Source organism: Lepisma saccharinum, chromosome 23 (genome assembly GCF_977018435.1).
Source record: "Lepisma saccharinum chromosome 23, izLepSacc3.1, whole genome shotgun sequence".
Classification (NCBI taxonomy): domain Eukaryota; kingdom Metazoa; phylum Arthropoda; class Insecta; order Zygentoma; family Lepismatidae; genus Lepisma; species Lepisma saccharinum.
Genome location: NC_139251.1, coordinates 28,158,693 through 28,182,119, shown reverse-complemented (window position 1 = coordinate 28,182,119; position 23,427 = coordinate 28,158,693). Strand labels below are relative to the sequence as shown.

Here is a 23,427-nt window from a genome sequence, read left to right as displayed (position 1 = left end):
TTGTTATCTTTAGAAATGGTATTTTCTTAGGCCAATCAGCGTCTAAACAATCGTTAAAGTGATTAAATTCTGCCGCTTTACTCCCTGCGAATAATACGTCTATTTTCATTGTTGGTATTTTACCCCAGGAGGCGGGTAGAATATGATAGCTGTGTAGATTATCACTAGTCTGACTAGCACAAGGGAATGTTCTTGGAATAGCCGTAGTATCGGTTATTGTTAGTGAACAACTGCATGGAAGAGTGATTTCCAGAGCTCCTGGCTCTGTATCGTAAGTTTCTAAAGTGACTGCCTTATCGCTACATTCGCCGTGAATCTGAGGTGGTGGATTTGTGACGACATAATGGTCTTGAGCAACTTCCGTAATGATAACATTATTTCCTTCATAACATTGAAACATGCAATGTCCTGCTAGTTCCTTAATCGTAGCGCCTAATCGTATCTTCTGGGCGCAAGAACTGCCAAGTGTAGCGTCGTGACCAAAACGAGGTAAATAACACATTGGTGAATTGTGTGGGTCACAAGTGGCGAGAAATGTACCTGATAAAAGTCGAACGGAATTTGTACTAGTGGCTGAAAATAACGGTGGGTGAATTATGTTGCAAGTGTTATTTTGCCAGCGGAAAGGTACAGTGAGAAATTCTTCAAGAATAGGATTATCTCCCATTTTCGTGATTGGGATTTTTAACGTAACAACTATTTGCTTAGGAGAAAACAAGCAGTGAGCCAATGGTACAGTATAATATTTCATTAAATTAGAAGTTGGTATGGCCAACTGATATCCATTTTTTGCTAGTGTAAATTTTAATTGTTTAAGGTCTCGTCTCAGTGTTTGAGGCGTAATTAAATACAATGGAATCTTGTTTGCGAAACATGCGGTTCGTAATTCTCTCATTTCGGAATTAATTGTAGAACTCATTAATAATTGATGCAAAACAACTGATTTTAAAGCCATTAAATTTACCTTGTGATTTGTGTTATTTGCTTTCGCAGTTAGCGTCTTAAGATGTTCTCCGAAGTTTGCTTTTAAAATATTAACTTGTGTTTCAATAGTATATAAAGAACTATTTGTTTGCTGAATTAAATCGCGTATTTGTGACTTTAATAAATGCACTTCCTGATGTTCATTTTTCAAGCTAGAAGTGACCTTGTGTATTTCTGAATTCAGTGTACGTTCGTTCACGAGGATATCATGGAATTGGTTTCCACTTAATATCCCACAGCACCAATTTGCAAAATTACCAATAAAATTTAAACCTAATCCCCGCTTAGCTCTTGGAAACTCATCAGGTGGTGATGGAAATTCTATATCAGTATTATTTAAATGTAACACAAAAAGTTGCTGAAAATTACCTACCATTTGATCCAATGAGTTGAAGATTTCGTCCTCGGGATTCGTCAATAGAATATTTACCTTTTCCTGTTTTGCCAAATCGAGAAGAGATTGATCGACCACATCCTTATGGGGAAGATTCTCCTTGTAGGTGAGCGGAACACTTCCTTCGTAGAGGATCACTTTGGGAAGCTGTCTCCAATAGGCCCCCGGCATGAGTCTAATTGTTGGAATAGCCCAACCAACATTTACGCATAATAGTACTATTAGGAAGTTCATGGTTCTGAAACTAGAGAACGTATAAGCAACTGCAATCTCACATTTTATTTTCCCCTCTAGAAAAGGCGCTTCGTCCCGAAGCGTGGCGAATAAGAAAATGTAACAATATAAAGTAAAACGAAATAATCGCTAAATTGAGTACACTGTATGCAGATGCTGGGTGAACATACGACATCACACAGGAAAAGAAAATTTCCCATCCCAGTTATCAGCGAGGTGGTGGGAGGCCGAACGGTCTATTAAACTATGTACAATTAAAAATATGAATTGTGTGCGCCCAATAGTACTAACAAAGTGTACTTATGAACCTAATAAGAGTAATCCCCAATACTAAACTAATACTATTAATGATATCGATCAAAAACTAGTAATGCTCGCGATATGAAACATGAACTGTACAAAAACAGAGGTAAGTTAATCTTTTAGTTAAAATTCCAAGGTTAGTGGAATTGTAAATACAATATATCCTTAATCCTACTAAAAAAAATATATATATATATATTAATAATACCCGAAGCTATGTACATCATGAAGAAGACATGAAGGTATTAGTCTTCATAGAGACCAATAAATGCTTCCAGAAAGCAGGGCCAGTAATACAAATAACCCGTGCTTGGGTCATAATGTGAATGTAGCGTCCATAGATCTCCCGCCAAATTGATGACGGAAGTTACAAACGTCCTCAATTCTGAGGAACGTTCATTAAGCCACGAAACACGTTCTTGTGGGGAAGATAACATATCAAGCCCATTACGTAAGAATTTCACAAAGTCATGAGTTACATACACATATGCGATTGAACTACGATTTAGGACCATAGGTAAAATATTGACTCCCTCGTCAATGAAAGGATTTTCACCTGAAATGAATGCCTGGATAAAATCGACATTCATAAAAACAAAAATAAGTAGCTCAATTTCTTCATTAGGCATTGGAAGAAGAAAACAGGCCTGAATATCCATGGCGTTGGGATAATTCCACTGAAAAGGGAGAGAAGGGTATTCTGGAAGAATATCCGACTCAAAATCATGCGTTGATAGTATACGTCCATATGCTTCAAAAGGACTATCGTCTGCAATAGACATATTATCGTCTGATGATACATAGGGTAACGTAGTGATACTTGAAAAAGAATCTTGACTTTCATCGCCCATCTTAAGGAAAAAATATTCACTAATAAGCCTTTTAATAAGCAATTAATTCAAGCGTGCCTGTTCTAGCCTGAAATTCACAGTCGAACATGAAATCTAAATCGTAGTTGCGATAGCACCTAGCTACAAAATGTTTGATTCTCTGCAACGAATCTTGCAAAAAGTTGTCTTTAATGTGAGCCTCTACTTCACATCCATTAACAAACTTGACAAATAAAAACAACTCGGAAAATATGACTAACTCACATACGTGGTCACGAATATCTCCTATAGGAGGAATAAAAAATGGTTCAGTACTTAACCTATGGAACCAATGATCAACGTTGATACTCATGACTGCATATTATTTCTTCCTAAACATAATGTACTAGTGAAGAAAACTTAATCTGCCTTGAAATAATCATATATTTAGGTGTAAATCTTGGTCAATGATATATTAACCATGGAATAGAGTTCTGCAACTATATTTCTTACGGCGCCTTGTAAGGTAAGAGCTCGTCGAATTGGGTATACAAATCAACGGCGTCCCTGTCGTCCTTTCTAGTATCTATGGTACTTGGAAAATTCTTGTATATACCTGCTTTAATGTGGAGCCTTACGAAATTGTTGACAATTTCTGCACAATCGGCAAAGAATTTATCTGCCGTCTGTGTTTTATAAAGAATGAGCAAATGCTTATTTATTGATTCACAAGCTTTGACCAAAGCCTTTCAACCCGTTTTACCAGTTGGCCAAATACATTTTAAATACTACTGCTCCTTCACTTGCACGCAGAGTGAAATAAAGTATGCCAATGCATCAAAACATGCGTCCATTTTCTGCTGCAACGTACATGAAAGCATCCATTTGCAAAATTCGACATTTTTACAAAAGCGTACCACTGAAATTCGTAGTGCACATGCAAAATAAGATGTCGTTAAGTGAAAATATATAATATTTATCTTCTGTGATTTAGTCACCATCAGTGATATTTTTCCTAATAAACTTGAATATGAGCGCGCTTTCCGAATCTAGCTTTCATTTGCTGCAACATGAAGCTTTCCATATTTCACCGAATTTGACGTCATTTTTGGTGCAGCAGTCTGATGCACGCTGGTGAAATCTGAAAGGCGCGGAACGGTAGGGAAGATGCGCGAACCCTTTTGACGGAAGGTTTTATCCTTGTGGTGTTGCCACTGTTGACATTCGCCCAGTTCCACTGGCGTACGCAGTATTTTTATTCGGGAGGGGCTGGAAAGGTAGGTAGTACATAGTTACTTTCTAGGGGGGCGGAATACTTAATAAAATAAGGCCGAGTCTGCTGCCACCCACGTGTCAGGAGTAAGAATAAGCGTCAAATTTGCTCCTGCCACGTAATTCGTCTTAAGAGGATGTTACAAATCTTAAGAACAGATTGAGACGAGAGAAAAGCAAGTTTATGATTAGTGGGAATGAATGTACAGGTAATTTAGAACCTTTTTTTCCTTAGAAAGCATTTAGCGATATTATTTTAATGCTAACAGAACCTAACCTAACTACGAGAGCATTTAGGTTTATTTTTAGAAAAATGCTAAGGGCCGTTTTTTCAATGTTCAGTTAAGGTTCATGTTAGCACGTAACTAGAAGTTAGTGAAAATTTCTGTTTTTCAATGTAAAGTTAGCTCGTAACTAGAACTCTGGTGACGATTATCTTTACTGGTACTTCGTCTTGCAGTTACCAGCCTAACTGGAAGTTACGAGACAACATGGAAGCCTCGTGGAGCTTTCGAAGTTCCACACTCGCAATTTCACTGTCAGATTAAACAAGATATAATTCATAAAACTTTTAAATTGGTACAGAAAAAGACTTGTGTTGTTTGGCAGAGCTTACCAACGTCCATGCAAATATGGAAATTAAGCAGCGTAGTTGCTAGAATTCGCTCGGTAAGGTTGTGTTGGAGAATTTGTGGCCAGGATATCCGGTCTACTAGGCGGGACAATCTCCAATCTGTAATTTGGTCTAGTGGTTAGCGGCACCACCTTTCGGAGAGTCTTGTGTTTTGCAATACGAGTTCGAGTCCTGATCAAGGGTATTTTTTTTCTTGTCAATTATTTATTACGTGTGTTGCATTTAATTCACACTGTATTGTTGAATGATCTTCTCGGATAAATATTAGAGTAAATTTTAAAATTATTTTTACTCATACCTTCATGTTTTTTGAAGTCTAGAAAGCATGCTTACTATTAACATCATGTTTTTTCGCTCAATAACATGCATAGAGTGGTACAAAGCATGCAGTCAAATGTACAATATTTACATATTCATAATAATAATAGTGTTTGTATCAACGAACCGTTATTATTAATGTCTCGAATTTCGAGTTCTTCATGTTTCTTCTACAAGAAAGTATCTGCGCTTGCACCTCATAACATCATTTCCCCCACGTGGAATTGGCCTTTATTAGTAGAAAACCAAATTTGTAGTGCTGTCTTTCGTTAATTTATTTCGTAAGCATACAAAATGGATGCGCAGCCATTGTTCCTATCGTTTCCCAATGCAATAACGTGCTTTCGAGCACGGCGTGCTTGTAGTTCTATATTTAAACGCCAGACTGTGTGCCAGTCGACGCGGTTTGAAACTATACTAACAGATGGCGCGCAGATTGATTTCCTGTAACTTCCGTGCTTCAGAATTGCCAACACACTGTTTCGGAGAACAAACCATGGTTTAGTTAACTGGCAGTTACTTTCACATTGAAAAACCCAGTGCTGGTTAAGACTGGCTGTTATCTCCAACTGGCAGTTAGTTACCAGAAAGATTAACAGGACATTGAAAAACTGGCCCTAAGGGACATAATCTTAAAACATTTTTGTGAAAGTAATCGCTATAACTTCACAGTATGTGTTTCAGACTTAATTGCATACATAGCATGATGAAATCACGATAAGACAAAGACCGAGTCTGCTGCCACGCGCATCTTTTTTGAGGTTCCAGCAGAAAAAGAACGTGGCAGCAGACACTACCATAAAAATTTTGTAAATTTATAACTTTCCTCTCCCAAAAATGGCAATCGGGTGTCATTTTAAGGGAGAGTTACATTTACCACTTAGGTTTTTCTCGTTCTTCTCTGCTTTTATTTGAAAGTTTTGATTTTCTCAAAATTTCGGCTAGGTTTGTAGCCCCATCAGCCAACCTCTGCGTACGCCTGTGCCCAGTTCTGATATAAAATTGTCTTTACGCCATTGCTATTCATAATGACTTGTTAAGTTATCCTAAATGTACTTTGTGTTCAATATAATAATGTATAATTTTATGTGTATGGTTGGGTGGAAGCGGCCTCCCCGATGGCGCAGTGGTAGCGTCGTCGCCTTCAGTGGCGCAGGAACGGGAGGGTACAGGGGTACATTGTACCCCCCTAAATTTTTGAAGGGGGGTACTGTACCCCCTAAATCCGTAAATCGAGTTGTACCCCCTGTACCCCCTTGGTAATTTGACAGCAGACGCAAGGTGCTACTGTTAAAAGAACCTATTTTCAGTTCGCCCAATAAAAAAGTGTATATTGTTTATAACTTATAAACATTATCTTCCTTACCACAGAAATTCAAACCATTCTAAACTTATTCTACTACATTGTGGTTGCTACTAAATTAAGCCCGCATCACACGGAACTGGATTACCAGTAGGTATGCCCTAGTTGGCGCTAGACTGGCTACCCATTTGCTTGTTTTCGCCTCACACGATACTTATCAGCGTACTTGTCGATAGACTTTTGTTCCCATACGAGGGAAGTTGTAATGGCGGCCGCGTGAGATGTAAACAATGTATCAGTTCACATTTTTAAAAGCCGATAACTATTAAACCCACAGGAACAAAGTTTCGTATAAAACGTCATTAAGTACAAAACAATATTTTAGTTGTTTCAAATGTAAACACCGTGCACTCAGCATAGATGGTGCTACTCAACCGCCTTTCATGCTGTATACGTTATACATTGCTGGAGTAACACTCGTAAACCACAGACAAAAACGCTCCTTTGCACACTCACAGATTATCATCACATGGCAAAACTTTGCTCTGATTGGCTGTTCCACAGAATCCAGTCGAGGAAAGCAAGTAGCAATTAGAACATGTCCTATTCCTCCAAACCAGTCAAGCAGTCAGCCAGGCGGCCATGATTGCTACCTAGAAAGTCAGTTCAGCGCCAACTAGGGCATCCCTACTAGAAATCCAGTTCCGTGTGATAGGGGCTTTAGCTAGTTCATTGACCTAAGTTCTTGGAAACCTCTTTAAGGAGATGAAAATTGTTTAAAATGTGTGAGAACGATGGAATCAGATTTGCTCTCAGAAAATCACGCTGGAGACGAATGTTCCTTTGCGTAAGGGTAGGGGGAGGGGTACACTTTTCTAAAGAAATGGTCGCGTCGATTATAAGATAAGATACAAATCTTCATCAGAAGAGTATATGACTGATCCTTTTGAATATTTGAAATGGAATTTTCCAAAACGAAATACTTACACGAACGAGACGAGACACTACAGACCAACTTGGGAGTACAATGTACTGCTGTACCTCACCCATATTTTTCATAACTTTGTAAGGGGGTGTAAACTTAAACCTATATATTAAGAGATTTTGAAAATAGAGTCCCGATTAGCCTATCTGAGCATGAAGTGAATCTAGAATAAGTTGTAATAACTTCGGAGTGGAAACCAAAACAAAAATAAACACAAACAAGAATGAGACGGACCTCGCCACAATTCTCGACTCATCGCATCGCGATATCATTCCTACGTGAAATAAAATTTTTCCTAGACATTTAAACAGGGTGCAATATGCGATATTATCACAGGAGGGGGGAATTATTTTTACCTATGTATTAGGTATACTTATAATTGGACATTAATTGCTTAAAATCTAATTTTGGTATCGAATGCAACACAAACAACGCCATTTTAAGTTAAACCCTAAAGTCAATCTGTAAGAAAATTACATTAGTCAGATGAATGCACGAGATAAATGAGACACTGCAGGTTCTATTGGTAGATTTTGGATTGGATTCACAAGGTGAGGTGGGAATGTTTGATTGATTTATTTGGTTTATTTTACTTCGCATTTCTGCCACTTTTGGCTAATCGCAAAGCTGAGGATGGGTAATGATATTATGAAATTGATGAACATTCACATGCCCAACCTGGGACCTCTGGCGTCAAAGCCAGTGCCGGACCTACTATATACTCGGTGCACAACCCTACAAGTAATTCTGCCGGCGGCCATGCTTATGGGCCTCATCAAGTGTAATATCCTTCAAGGTGGATCCCAGACAGAGGAAGGTTGAGAACCACTGGCTTGGGGAGAACCACATTGGTGTGTTCCAAGTAGACGCCCACCATATTGAATTCAACTCATTTTTTTAAAAAAATGGAAAGGGAGGTGATGTGGTATGTACGAGAATTTTACACTGTTTTCTCACGCCTGGAAAATGATACATTTGTTACAATCATGCAGTCGTAACTTGTTCCTGATTCAAGATAGTTTGAAGAAACCTTCACCTCTGCATTGCTAGTGAAATTCTAGCCTCATTTGATTCTGCCACACGGGAAACCCGGGTGTGTGTCTTAAGATAGGAATTTTTCCGGCATTGTCCCAGCATAAAGCGGCTCTAGAGCCCACCCACCCTTAAATCAAATGGTACCCGGGGGATAAACGCGGCCGCGGCGTGGTGCTGATCATATCACTTCCAAGATGGCCGACAACAAAAATATGTGGAGCCCTACCTCGTGCCTTCATGCCACGGTGCTACAGAGATTCACAGCACAGGGAACTTTACCTTTACCTGTATATATTGTGTTCATTTCTGTACCCCTGAGTAACTGAGTATGTTTTTTACATACTTTTTACATACGCATATACGAACCCTATACTATGTCTATGGCTTAGGGTCCCCTAAATGCTTACTTGTCTCCGGGCCCACTGCGGGGTTTTGCGGATTGTAGATCCGGCACAGGTCAAAGCGCTATGCTAACCACTCCGCCACGGAGGCCGGCGAGTAGGGAATGTGTTTTGGGTTTTCTTTGTAGATGCGAAAATCTGTAACTGTGATGCCCACATGCTTTTGCTTACATTAAAGTTTACCTTTTTCACATAAACGAGGAATTGACATGTCACCCTAAAACACACGCATGTATCTGCATTTAATGCTACTCTATACGAAAAGAAACCTTGGCCGGCTCTTCATATTGTCCACCAAGGATTGAAAAGAAAAAAAAACAACCTTTCAGCGTATGCCTTTCCTTGCTTCCTCTGGCATCTGAAGGATTTCGGTTTTGTGCTTGAAGAGTGTCATTAGGTACAGCTAATTATATAACAAATAAATGCTTTGTCAAATGTTTCACAAATATTTCAAAGTTAGACTTCTTACGAGTTGATCGGGAACCATCTCAACTCAGTTTTTTTTTCTTTTTTTAATAGAACGCCCTACAGATGTCTGAGTAAATACTAAATACATGGCTTCTAAAAGACATTGGATGTGGTACACATCTGCCATAAATTGTTTAAAGGTATTTTTGTGCGTAGCTATGGGAATTTAAAATTAGAATGAACTGATCTGAAGTGGAACTCTATAAGTATGATATATGAATTCAGTGGGTGGAAGATGGTTATTCCTGGTTGGGAGGCTCAAGATTCTCCTCACCCCCTTTAATCTCAACCTGCATTAAAATGAATAGATATGTCTTGGTTCGCAATTTTCACATTTCGAACTCCTGATTTTCCGTTCCGTTAAATTCAAATAAACCCGGAACGACGTCCACAGTTTTATGTTTCAGAATTGTTATCTGGTTTAAAAATCTGTTTAAAAAAACATAAATTCTAAGAAAAACAAAGAAAAAAATAGTTATGCAAATTTTGCATTAAATAACAGGACATTCGTGTGTGCTGTTCTAAAATAGTATATTTCCATGCCTTCACATTAAACCTAAGTATCAAGGACGTATTTAGGAGGGTGTCCGGACACTCACCCGAAAGACTTACCAAGAAGTAAAAGTAAAATAATCAGAATATAATTGTTTAGCATTTGTTATATAATCGAAGGTTATTTCCGCTGAACTTATTGGAAGGCAAGGAATTTGGCTCATAAGGCTTTGAAGGGTTCCAAAAGATTTATGCACACAACTAATGATAATAACCATAAAATATTAATCAGAAACTTTAGTTTTCGTTAATTGGATCTAACTCCTTGATTGTTATTCAATAAATATTGAATTATTTTTCTATTTGACATTAAATTCCTTTCCAGGGCAGTCGTTTTTTTGCAAATCTTGGCGATCTTGACTACACGTAAACTAGATAATTTACATATTTAATTAATATTTTAATTTAATTAAATATAATTATTTATTATTATTATTATTATTATTATTGCAACACTTGGTTGGACCCCCAAAATGTATTTCTAAGTGCAGTAGTATGTGTGTTTTTATATATGGGAGGCTGAATTTTGTACCCCCCCCCAAATGAAAAACGTTCCTGCGCCACTGGTCGCCTTGTAATGAAGGGGTCCCGGGTTCGATACCCGGTGGAGGCACAAGTGGTTCGGAACCCACTTTAAACTGTAGGTCCAGTCCCGATTAGCCTTACTGTGCATAAAGTGGACTTAAAACAACAAATCAAATCAAAATCAAATGGTTGGGTGGAAGAAAAGGCTTTCTACTGCCCTAACTCCGCCATTTAAAACAAGGCGTTCATAAATAATAAATAAATAGCTGTGCAGTGTGAGTGAATGACCTTATTCTAAACATATTTTATTTGATGATAAAAAAATATTTTATTTATGGCCTTTTATGTTGCTGGTGACAGTGCACCAGCTCGTCCACCGGTGGATTCTGGAAAGCGCGGTTTGATGTTCGCTTGTTTATCGAGATGGCGTTAGTAACGAATAGTATGGCTTTAAATTTAAGTTCGTTTCGTGTGAAGGTTTAAGAATGTAATTTATTAATGTGTGCATTTAGAATAGACACTTGGATCGCGATTAGTGGGTTTAGGGTAACATCGACAGTATTTTGTATGTTATACTTTATGGACAATTGTGTCGTTTGAGAAAAAATGGTTTTAATATAGGTAATCGAAACTTGTGGGTGTTCCAGGTGTTTACTCTGCTGGGAATTTCAAATAATTTAATATAAAAGTAAGTTCAAGTAGTTAAAGAAATATGTAAACGGATAATGAAATTAGTTGATTTTTCCTGGGTAAGGTAGAAATTTACATGAAATAAAGGTTCAGCTATCCAATATGAATCGTACCCTAACATGTATAGAATGCACATTTTTGTATGATACTCGAATTTCCTTGTTCATTTGAAAACATACTGGCAAGTAGTAAAGTATTGATGATTCTCAGCACTCCCAATATGAAAATACTCTCTCTGAACAATTAACGTACTTTGCCTATTAATTTGCAGTGCACAATATCAGTGACTGTGTTTGTGAAGTTTACCATAACGTTAAAATAGAATGCTGAAGAATATCATCTGTTATCCACATTATGGTCGTAATCTGTATTCATCTCCCAATAATGTTAGAATAATGAAATCAAGAATCCTTCATCGGGTATGACATGTTGAATTCATGGGAGAGAAAGTACAACTTTGTTATCCTTGTAAGAGAACGTGACAGCAAGAGACCTACAGGAGTGTCGCTAGAAAGCTGGGAGGACAATGACCAATTTCTGATTATGTATTATCACATTCCTTACCCTATGCGCCATGACTTTTTGGAGGTTTATCAACGATTAAATGTTATGTTAATTGTTGTAAAACTACACAGTAGCGTAGTATATAGGTATGCCCTTTGGTGAACTTGGCGATTAATGTTGAATTTTTGACACAGTTCCTGCAATGCTAATAAGGTACATATGTTTTGGCTATGTCTTCAGTATTCTGGACAAATAATGATATAATATTTATTTCAGGTTACAAGGCAATCTTATTCAAAAACATTTTTCACCCTTGTAGAAATTTCAGTGAAAAATGAGGGTTCAGACCCTGATCTCTGGCATAGCCTGCCACTGCTCCACTAGCTTGTAGAGCATAAATTTTTCACTGAAATTTCTGCATAGTGTATCACTTGTGTGTCGAATAGCAAGGTAAATTATCACCATTTTATGTGTATAAATTATATCAATATCGTTTTAGCATAAGATTTTTTTGTAAGGAAACATAATTTGTGCGGCATGAGTTTACAATAACGGACCACTCTCCAATTTCTATAAAATTTCGCCTACTTACTAATTTCAGTGTCCTGATGACGTATCTGTAGTTCATATTTGGCTGTCACTTGTTAAAATTGTACATTTACGTGTAGAACTTGTAAAATAACCTTGCGATTTACCATGGTGATTGTCCATACACAGCAATTTGGAACCATCTTTCTATCGCAATTCGTTAATGGTCTTCCTTTACGCACAACAATCTTGCTGACATCAGATGAGGAATGCCTACAAGGTTAGGTTAGGCCTGTTAGGTTAGGTTCCATTAGCATAAATACAAAGAAAAATTAATATTTTAGCTAAGAGAACTATACCTTGTCTTGCCTGTTGATTTCTTCTTGTTGGGAAAATGGCATCTTCCGTGGAGCTATTGTTCTTATGATAGGGTTACGTTACGTTAAGAATACCTAGTTTCTTTCGTTTTTTTCTCAATTTCCATACTTGACTGCCAATTGTTACATGCAGATTCGTGATTAGGAGTTCACAATTTGAGAGTAGGTGACATTTCATAGAAAGTGAAGAGTGGTCCGTTATTGTAAACTCTTTCCATTTGTGTCACAGAAGTCTAGTTCTGAGTTTCAGACCTCAAGTCTATTCCAGCTTGTAAAAAAAAACTAGTGAGAAGCAGGAGGTATGTTAACGAAGTTTGCAAGATTGCTGGCGACTCTTAAGACAAATTTCAACTTGGTTTAATCGAGTGATCAAGTGGGGAAGTGGTAAAGACTTAACCCAGTTGTCTGAAGATTACAGGTTCAAATCTCTTGTAGTACCAACTTTTTTATTTAGTAGAATTATTGCTTTTGGACATTAATAAGATCGAGAATGTATGAAAACTCTTCTGATAAATCTAATTACGGCCCAAGTTCCTTTTGTTTTATTGCGATTTCATCATGCTACGAATGCAATTTTTACATGGTTCGATTTCGATGTATTTCTGCTAACACATACTGCGGAGTTTTAGCGATCACTTAAGGTTTTGTTCAATATATGCTTTCGTGGTTAGGTTAGGTTTGGTTCCCTTAGCATTAAAATAAAGTCCCTAAATGCATTCTACTAAGGTTCCGATTTACTTCTACATTCATTCCCACGCTTCTACGATATTTACTGTCACTTGTTGACGGAGAATATTTTGTCCATGAGAAGTGCGTAAGGTAATTTTTCAAGTTGTTTTTTTCAACATAAATAACTTTTTTCTAGTCCAAATATTGCTCATTACTTTAAGGAAGGTTCAAATTTCGTGTGACAATGATTTCCAAAATTCTACGATAATTAGTCTTTGTGGTAGGAGAAATCATAAAACAATCAGAACCGTTACCCTAATTACTCATAATCACCACTTAGGATTTGTTATTCCCATGTAGCTTGTCCAATACTTCCTACAGGAGGCAATAGAGTGGACAGAGAGATATTGGTGAAAATCTGAAGCCTTTGTGCCCTAACTGTGAGGTAACATATACTTTTTTAGAAATATGTTTTTTTTTTGGGGGGGGGGTCCGTACCAATTGTCTCAGGAATAGTAGTAGTAATATTAATAATAATGTTTATTTAAAATGATTAAGTTAAATCAAATTAATACTAATTACAATACATAAATTAATATTATATTATTGTTACACAATGAGGTAAAAATACTATAAGAATAGAGATATAACAGCACATATTCATTACGTAGCTTGCCCGTAGTTAAGAGCAGAATAATTTACATAAAAACAAGTGCCCTGGCAATGAAATTAATGTCAAATAGACGAATAATTGAATATTTATCGAATAACAAACATCATGTTACATGTAGTTGGAAAAAGTAAGTCTCTGATTAATATTTTATGCATATTATTTTGAGTAGCAGTGTACCTAAATCTTCTTTGTAATGCCATTCAAAGCCGTATGATCCAAATATAATCCTTGCCTTCTAAAAAGTTCAGAGGAAATTAATAACCATAGATTATGCAACAAATGTTAACATTTTCATTACTTAATTTTAGTACTTGGTCAGTCTTTCGGAGGGAAGGGGGGGTCTGGACCCCTGGACCCCCATAAATATGGTCTTTCTGTCCTTCAAAGCCCTATGATCCCAATATCATCCTTGTCTTCCAATAAGTTCAGAGGAAAGTATGCAACAAATGCTAAAGGAGTATATTTACATAATTTAATTTTCATACTTAATAAATCTTTCGGTTGGTAAGGGGGGGGATGTCCGGACCCCTAAAATATGTCCTTCCTGTTCCTCCAATAAGGTCAGAGGAAATTAAGCAACAAATGCTAAACAAGTATATTTTTATTTAATTTTCATACTTAATGAGTGTTTCGGGTGGGGAGGGGGGTCCGGAACCCCAAAATACATCCTCCCTGTTCTTCAAAGCCATATGATCCTAATATAATCCTTGTCTTCCAATAAATTCAGAGGCAATTATACAACAAAGGCTAAACGAATATATTTTTCATTACTTAATTTTAGTACATGATAAGTCTTTGGGGGGGGGGGGGGGTCGGACCCTTCCTTAAATACGATCTTGAGGCTATCCTGTCTGTGACCAAATTATAAATTCCCTAGTTTTCAGTATTTAGAGTTAACAAGAAAACATAATGTTTCGTACTTTCGAAAAACACCAATTTAATTGTAATTCTGTTTGAAATACTTTCTATGTAAGCAGATAAAATAATGCAATATGGTTTCAACACATGGGTAGGAGCATACAAGGAACAAATCAAGATGGGCGGTTTAGTCCAGTCACTATGATGCCTGCTCGCCAATGCTAATGCTATTTCCTTGCAATGAAGGAGTCTCCTAGTTTCACTTCCAATTTTGGCAGATTACATTGTTATTCATATCCCACTCTAAACTATAAATCGCAATTAACTTACTGAGCATGAAATGGATTTGAATCAAAGTTTGTCAAACTCAGAAAGTAGGAAAATTAAGCAATTTCAAATCTGCATCATCTTTAGAGTTCTGTAGTTTCTGTTAAGAAAAAATATATTTTAGTATAATGTTCATTACAGATCCATCCAGGGCCTCCCCTATGGTGCAATTGTAGCATTGTCGACTTGTAATCAAGGGGTCCCGGTGTCAAAACCTGGTGGAAGCACATAGTGGTTCGGATCCCACTTGTAACTGTAGGTCCAGTCCCAATTAGCCTTACTGTGCATAAAGTGGACTTAAAACCCCAAATCAACCAACAAATTCATCCATTCCAGTCTTGAAAAATTATTTACTGCCCGACCCTGTGGCCGAGTGGTTAGCATATCGCGCTGCAACGCCAAGGGTCCCGGGTTCGAATCCCGGTCGGGCTTGGTTGTTTGTGAATGTCCATTCATCAATTTCATCATTTCATCACTCATCCCCATCTTCGCAAATTAGCCAAGAGGCACAAAACGCGAAGTAAAATAAACTAAATCAAATCAAATCACATCAAATCAAAAATTATTTACTGCATTTGTATCTGAATCATTATCAAAGAGTATCAGCATTCAAATTTCTGTCAATGCAAAAAATAGTAAAAGATATTTTGATAACTTTAATGTGATTTTATTGATTAGTGTAAATTGGGATGTTACTGTTGCTTTTGTGTTTTTACAGTTAATTTTTAAGAATAGTGTGCCCATTATGTTTAGTAATCTGTGATCGTAACATGTTTTAGTTCCTTGTATGACTAACATTGTGCAAAACAATGTATGCTATGTGCTGTTACACTTGATTTCACAGCATAACAAACACAAAATTGTTGGCTCAGTGGCTGAGCATGTTAAGGCTTGTTCGTGTCCCTGTCTTAACATGGATGTTCTTTGTGATTGTCTATTCATCTAATCATCACTCATCCGTATCGTTGAGATCAAACAAAATTGCAGGAAAGTGCTAAATAACAAAAATACAAATGAACACAAAATTATGGTTCTGGAGAGACGTACATAAATATTGTATGATTTTTCTGTCACCACATTGTATTTCAGTTACTAGTTCCCAATTATGCTAGTGTTTTTCATTGTATTGCAATCATATTTCCATATCATCTCCTCCTATTCCCCACTACCAAGGATAATTTATTCATGATAGACGGAACATTATATTTGTTTATCAGTTAAATTTGCTTTTCAGCATCAATTATTTCACATGGCTAACCCCTGGCATAGAGTTTCAAGTAGCCATCCTACATGCAGTAAGTTTGTAGGAAAACAGGCAGCAACTTCAAGCCTAGGTAGGGCTTACAAGGATATAGACAATGCATGGAAAAGCATAGATGAGTTGAAAAAGGGGGTAAGTGCCATGTTTACTGGTGGTGGTTAATATATCACACATGCAAGCATGTCTTCTATCTTGAATCATATTCGCATGTTTACTTGATTTAGGACTTGGTTTCTTTGGGTGCTACACCTTACCTCCCCCTCCAATCCCCTTTGTACCATTTTCTATTTCTTGTAACAGTAGTAAAAGTCAGCCTACTATTTATTTTTTCCGTTATTGTATGAGTGTTGTGCATTTTAAACTTTCCATTTTATCTGCTTTTAACCTGGATTACGTTCCTGCTTCTTTACTGTGCAATATTATTCTTTGTGAAATATTCAGCTTTTTGGTCACATTACCCTTGTGCACAGAAGTATGCAATTATGTACGTACACAAAAATGGCTTTGTGAAAGATGTTTTAGTTTTAATCACTGATATTGTGTAATTGAAACATACTGATTACAAAAATGATTTTCAGTTGTCTACGCATCACATCATGTTTCAGTACTCTTGACCCTCAAGAAAGTGAAATGTTGTTTATGAACGTTTTTGTTGTTTTTAGCTTGCACAGATGTGTTATTGGGAAATAAAGTACGTCTGTTACCTTACCGTAAAGCTGAACAGTGCAACACGACATTCCACAGCAGCTATAATTTTACGTCGTTAGGTTTGAAGTTGATAGCAATTTCCAACGTGTGCCTTTGCTATTTTAATGGGCATACAAATGGTTTTTACAAATAAAAAGCAGGAAATGTACTCCGAGATGGCAGGTTTTTACTTTTACAGTACATACATTGTGATCAAATATCTCCGTTATTTGTATTTTTCACATGCTGGAACCAGTTTTATGTTACATAAAATATGAAAATCTGTCAATTAAGAAAAAAATCAAAATAATTCTCTAGGAGTTACAGTAGGTTAATGGCCCCCATGTTTATTTTTGCCCTACAAATTCAAAATAAATAATAATAACCCTTGGTGCAACAGCCCTTGAAGGCCAAGGCCTACCTGTAGACTGCCAGCCTCACCCCCACATCCGTCAGCAGAGGTGGGCTTTCTTTCAACCAGTTACGGGGTGACATACGGTCAACATGGCGAACCACCAGTTGTTCTTGTAGGTTTCCATGACCGCATTACACTATTCATTCATAGCTCCCGGATTTTCCCACAATGGTGGGTGACCAACGGTCCCATACACTGGCTGAAATCTTGGGAGAAAAGCTGTTACGCTTCCCCCAAGTGACTCGAACCTGTGTGCATCCCGTAGCCCGAGCCCAAATGCCTGGTGAGAATTCACACCAACACTTGTTGCTTGGAAATAAGCAAATCAGCAGCAACATTTCACACTGTAGCGGCATGACAGGCCTCACAACCCTCGATTTCAGTTTCAGTAAAAAATTCATTTTTTTTTTTTACTAATCCATGATTTACTAATTAATGGTTGCTAATATAGAAAACCTAAGATAACATTAAATATTAAAAAAAAAGAACATTGAAATCGGACCATTGGTTTTAGAGATAATAATTTTTTTCAAAAGTCAACATCCTCCAACTTGGATTGTCTAACATTTCTATTAGCTACCACTTTCAAATGGCAATTATGTTGTTTTTTTGCTATCCTTACACACCTTTGGCATAAAGGAGAATTAGTACCCCCAAATTATACCAAATTCTTGATTTTGGCCACTTTGCCCACAGACTACTAATTCAGTCACACTGGTTTTGGGCTTTATTTCCCAAGACCTTATCAACTAATTTAAAGGTAATCCAAGATTATGTTTTAACTGGAGTTGAAGATTTTTCAGAAGATAAGCATTACTATACAAATACTAAATTACGAAAACACAAGGTGTCCAACTTAGAAGTATATTGAAACTAAAATTAAAAATTTGTTTATTAATACATTTCCTTACAGTTTTTTTCTATATATAGACTAACTCAGTTTTTTTTATGATCCTTGCATACCATCAGCATGCATATGTTTCCACAGTCACAGCATCAGTCTCTGTAGTCATGCATGTTCATCCCATCACTTGGCCCCATAGATCTCCAGATATTACTTCTCTTGAATTTTGTTCTGCAATATGTCAAGTTTGCAAAACACCAGTGCATGACCTTGCTAATCTACGATGTTGCAATTGTATTATTGAGAATGTGATACCTAAAATGCTCTTAACAACATGGGCAGAGAATGAATACAGATTGAATCTCTGCTGTGCCACTAAAGATGTTTGTGTCAAGGTGTATTAGATGTATGAAAGAAACATTTTGAGTCACTGTATTGGTAGAAAAAGACAGTGTTAATATTTCAGTAAATTCTCAAGTTATTAATTTTTGTTTTAGTACTTTTAAGCTGTGTACTTTGGTAAAAACATTCTAAATTGTATCATGAAAAAGCTAATATTTCATGCCATGTGTCCAACCAACATCATAAAAACAACCAGAGACAAAGTCATCGCACACCTTTTTTGTTGATAGTCCTATTTTTTTATTGCAACTCTTTTTTCAGTGATAGGAGATAAGTACAAGCTGTGGGAAAAATGTTAAAACATGGTTGAAAAGTACACAAAAGGTTAAAAGGCCATGATCAGGAAACAGCTGGCTATTCGACCGACTTGGTAATGGAATGTAGTTTTTATACCTTTTAGCCCAGTGGTTTCCAAACTGTGACTGCACCAAAGTTTCTCGAGAGGCACGAGAACTCCCGAAAAAATAAATCTGAAAGTTAAAAGCTTATTAATAGAAATTATGTCAATATCTTCTTCTGTATTATTGCTACTGCCATGCAAAGCATTTGTCCCTTTCTGATATATTACACAAACTAAATGTTCTGAATGTATCTCTACAAGGAAATGATACCCACATTCTGTACCTATCACACAAGGTGTCTGCCTTCAAACAGGACTTACTGCTTTGTAAGAGAAAGATTGAAGATTAAAACATTGCTGATTGCTTTTCGACATTGAACGTGTTGGTAGAAGAAACAGGACTACAATTAAATGACTAAAACAAATTTGTGTTTGTGGAACACTTGCCACATCTTCATCTCCACTTTGCAAAATACTTTCCACAGGACACACAGCACTGGATCAGGGGTTGATTCAACGCAGACCCTCCACCAAATTTTACCCAGAAGAGAACCAGCTTATTTATCTTTCCTCAAACAACACAGTGAAGAACATCTTTCCGCAACACTGATTTTTTTAGCTCTGTTAGGATTGAGTATTCAGAGTTAAGTAAGAAGGCTTCAAATATTCTGCTTCCTTTTGCAACTTATTTGTGTGAAACTGAATTTTCAACCATGGCAGTGATGTTTACTGATCAAGAGTAAATATGCAGAATGAGATGAGCTTTGCAATTTCCAAATGTGAACCCAGATTTGATAAACTGTGTGATGCCACTGACTTTGCTAAACATTACAATATGTTTGCTAGTAACATACTATTATTTAGGTTTTCTTACGGACTCCTTTTTTCTCACGAATATTGTATTGCTGAGTGAATTGACACCAGCATATAAACATCAAAAATTTGTACGGCACAGTCTGTATTAATCACACATTACATGTTCATTACTTGTATGTCTTTTCTTTCCATGTTGCAACAACCCTTGAGGCCCAAGGTTACCTACAAACTGCTGGTCTCACTCCCACATGCCTCAGCATAAGTGGGACATGATTGTGGTCAGTATGATGAACAAACCCCCAGTCGTCGTCGTCGTAGGTTTTCCATGACCAGCTTCCGCTATTCATTCATAGCTCACCACTTTCCTCATGATAGTACTCAACAGTTAATAAGCACATAATATATTGTGTTGGTCTGTCATGGTCGTGTGTAATTATCTACTATTACTGAGGGGGAGGCACATCCATATTTTGGCAGTCGAAGGGAGCCACGGCAGCAAAAAGTTTGAAAATAACTTTTTTAGTTGTTTTTTTACATAATTGTAACCATGTTTAACCTTTCCCCCGTGAGTTGCACTTACATTTTCAATCCATAAAGAAGGATTGAATTTCAACCATAAAAAGAACGAACTACCAACAACATATATGTGTGTGTTGAGATTTTGTCTTGGTTATTTTTATAAAATTGTTGTGTGAAAAAAATCTCAGGACATTTTTGGAATTACAATGTCACATTTTATGTAATATAAATGCCTAAATCAAAGCAGCAAAATCCATGTAGATCAATGTTAGGTACTATTTTTTATGTGAATTATTTATGTTCTTTTATGCTTATGAAGATACTTTATTCGGACGTAGTAAGCTCAGGCAAGGCTATTTAGGTCTTCATATATTTTATATTTGGTTATCAAATGTTACTTTTCTTCCTCATTAGGTTAAACACATTGTAGTTTAGGATTTGAGTTTTAAACTACAGAGTTTATTTGTTAGAGGTTCAACAAGAAAAGCAGCATAGGTGGAATTCCACAGGAAGTGGTCCTAGTCAATTTAAATAACAAGATGAATCAATCTTGAAATTAGTCTTGAAGCATTCCTGGTGACGAATGTTGAACAGATTCTCTCGGGCTATCGACCAGGTGAGTTCTGAAAAGGTTTCCAAGCTTGAACTCGCCTGGTCAATAACCCAAGGAAAGCTGTTCATTATCTCAAAATTATTGTTGTGCATGCTTAATGCTCAAATGTTTGTGAATGAATATAATTTGCATACTTCACTAAGCACTGGCATACGCAGAATTTTTTTTTTTTTCAAGAGGGTCTGGAATTGTAAAGGTGGATAGTGCATAGCCCCTTACTAGGGAGACTATATACACAATAATATATTTTGTATATTTAGAACATTCTATTCTCAAAAATGGCAATCATGGGTAAGTTAAATGAGGTTTTGTATTTACCACTTTGGTTTTGTCTAGTTCTTTGCTGTTTTTATTTGAAAACGTTAATTTTTCACAATTTCAGAGGGGGCTGTAGCCTCATCAGCCCCCTCTGCATGTGCCAGTGTCACCAAGTAAAATTGTATGTAGCTTTGTAACATTAAATTTTTAAAGCATCAGACAGCACATTTTCATTCATTCGTTTCATGGCACTCAGGTTATGCCATAATGATTTTTTTCATTTGTTAGCCATCACCAGGTAATTTATAATTCAATGAAACTGATTAATTTTGAACATTATAATGTTGCATGCGTGAATGCTCTAAGAATAGAATGTAAGTGAACTTTTGAAATTCATGAAATAAAAAAAACTAGTAGTATTGATAAAGAAACTATTTGTCCAACTCTTGGTTCTATTTTTGTCTCCTTAGCTTAGCCGGACGGAGTTAAAGTTGCAGCAGTATGGAAAAGAAAAGTTCCTAATGCCACAGTTGGACGATTTGGAGAAGGAATTGAGACAGGGTGACACTGGTGAGTGTTCAAGTTTCACTATCCTTTTAGTGTAGCATATAATGTTGTATTGAACCAGTTTTAGATTTATATGCTTTCTGTAGTACTTCTAGATGTCAATTTTATTTCAGTTAATAAACCGTGATTAACAGGCAAGGTTGCTCAGAACATTCGCTGCATTAATTTTGACCTACGACACTTCCTGTTTGTGAGGTCACAGTTTCAAATCCCATGACTTGCCACACTGAGTAGTTTTGGTTTAAGTATGCGATGATGTGGAATGTGTTTAGAATATTTAAAATAAGTGTGAATCTAAGTTTGAAGAAACTAAGGTAACAATTCCGAATATTTAATTTTTTTTTTTAAAGTTTTATAGGGGTATTAGGAAGTGCTTTAGAATATTGGATATGATTATCAGCGTAAGTTCGAAGTTTGGAGAAACTAATTAGTAGGGAACGGAACTTTAGGTAAATAAATGTTTTTTTCTGCGATAAGATAGAGACCCTTGTTTTTGCCAAAATTCTGATCATAACCTTATATGTCAACACAGCAAATTTTATTTTACATAAAAACACATATTTTCCAGTTTTCCATATGTATATACATATTTTGCGAATTTTCATTTTAAATACATAAAATCGCTCATTGACTTCAGCTACCTCGAAATCCTTGAAGAAAAAATCTTTATTTTTCTGCACCTCTTTCATATCGAGAGTGTCAGGTTTGTTTTGTCTTTGAATACGCTCGCTGGCGGACTTCTGGCACCTTGCCTACGATCCTATTGGGGGAAAATATTACCCCCACTGGATTTAACCCTCAAGTGCTAATGTCTAAATGTACAGAAATTTTTTGGAAAAATCAAGGTTTTCAAACTTTGTGCCAAATTGCACGTGTTTTGGAAGGTGAAGTAGAGGAAGAGGAAGCTTTGGAAAACTTCAGCGTTAGTGACATTTCGTGCTTCAAATATGCAAGAATTGTTTCTTGTGACGTGGAGCGATCTTTCTCACAATATAAGATGTTTTTTAGAGATAATAATCACAGATTTACAATGGAGAATTTGGAAAAAACTATAGTGATCCACTGCAACTCTTCCAAAAAATAGCTCATTAAGAGGTAAGCATTTAGAAACTGATTTCAGGTGTTAAAATGCATGTAATATTTTGTTTTTTTACCAAATGTTGTTTTATTTATTTTTGTCACATATTTTCCTGTTTTTATCACATATTTTTAACATTTATGAACATAAAAAAATAAATATTTCTTAGTATTTTAGCACATAAAGTTCGGTTCCCTACTAATTAGTACAATTAAACAATTCACTAAACATTAGAGTGGAACTTCAATTTTACGTTTTTCTGGGGACCTTGTTGAAAGAACTTAAAATATGGAAGAATGTAAAATCTTGAAAAATTGTATAGCAATTTGCTGTATTGGGACCATGAATATTGAATGTATAATGCAGGAAAATGTAAAATCGGGGTTGCATTGTATTTACTGGAGAAATTATGATTTGAAAAGTAGCTTGCATGAGCAGGTGTTCTTGGTTGCCAGTCAACTTTGTAACAAGTTTTTGTTAATTTTTATGCAAGGTTCGAAGGGGTTTTTGTGTTTGAGAGCAGATATTACATGATCAGGTGTTTAAAGCATTTTAATGTTAAGAGCCATAAACCTGATCCACCTAACCTAACAATGAAAGCATTTAGTGACAAAATTCTCCTTCTAACCTATGTACGTGAAGGAGATGGCAGTAGCAGTCTGTAACTGAGATGACAGTAAATGAATTGCTTGTCCTGAAACTAATTTTCACATTTAAAACTCACAGAATTTATTATTTTTTAGATTTTACAGTACGTTGTAAAAATTGACTTCTGCATGTGACC

At 36.4% G+C, this 23,427-nt stretch overlaps 1 protein-coding gene across 4 annotated transcripts in view; it reads left to right on the top strand.

Moving 5' to 3' along the window:
* Nucleotides 1-429: 429 nt before the first annotated feature.
* LOC146005271 (uncharacterized) overlaps nucleotides 430-23,427 on the top strand; it is a 544,895-nt gene continuing 521,897 nt past the window's right edge. Inside the window, exons 1-3 of one of the 4 annotated variants that reach the window (XM_083144386.1) lie at nucleotides 430-732; nucleotides 16,078-16,236; nucleotides 21,469-21,568. In XM_083144386.1, coding sequence (XP_083000512.1) covers nucleotides 730-732; nucleotides 16,078-16,236; nucleotides 21,469-21,568 — 262 coding nt within the window. In that variant the 5' untranslated portion in view covers nucleotides 430-729. Of the gene's footprint in view, nucleotides 733-10,659; nucleotides 10,906-16,077; nucleotides 16,237-21,468; nucleotides 21,569-23,427 lie in introns of those variants that run through there. The other 3 variants (XM_083144385.1, XM_083144387.1, XM_083144388.1) reach the window with 3 other exon arrangements.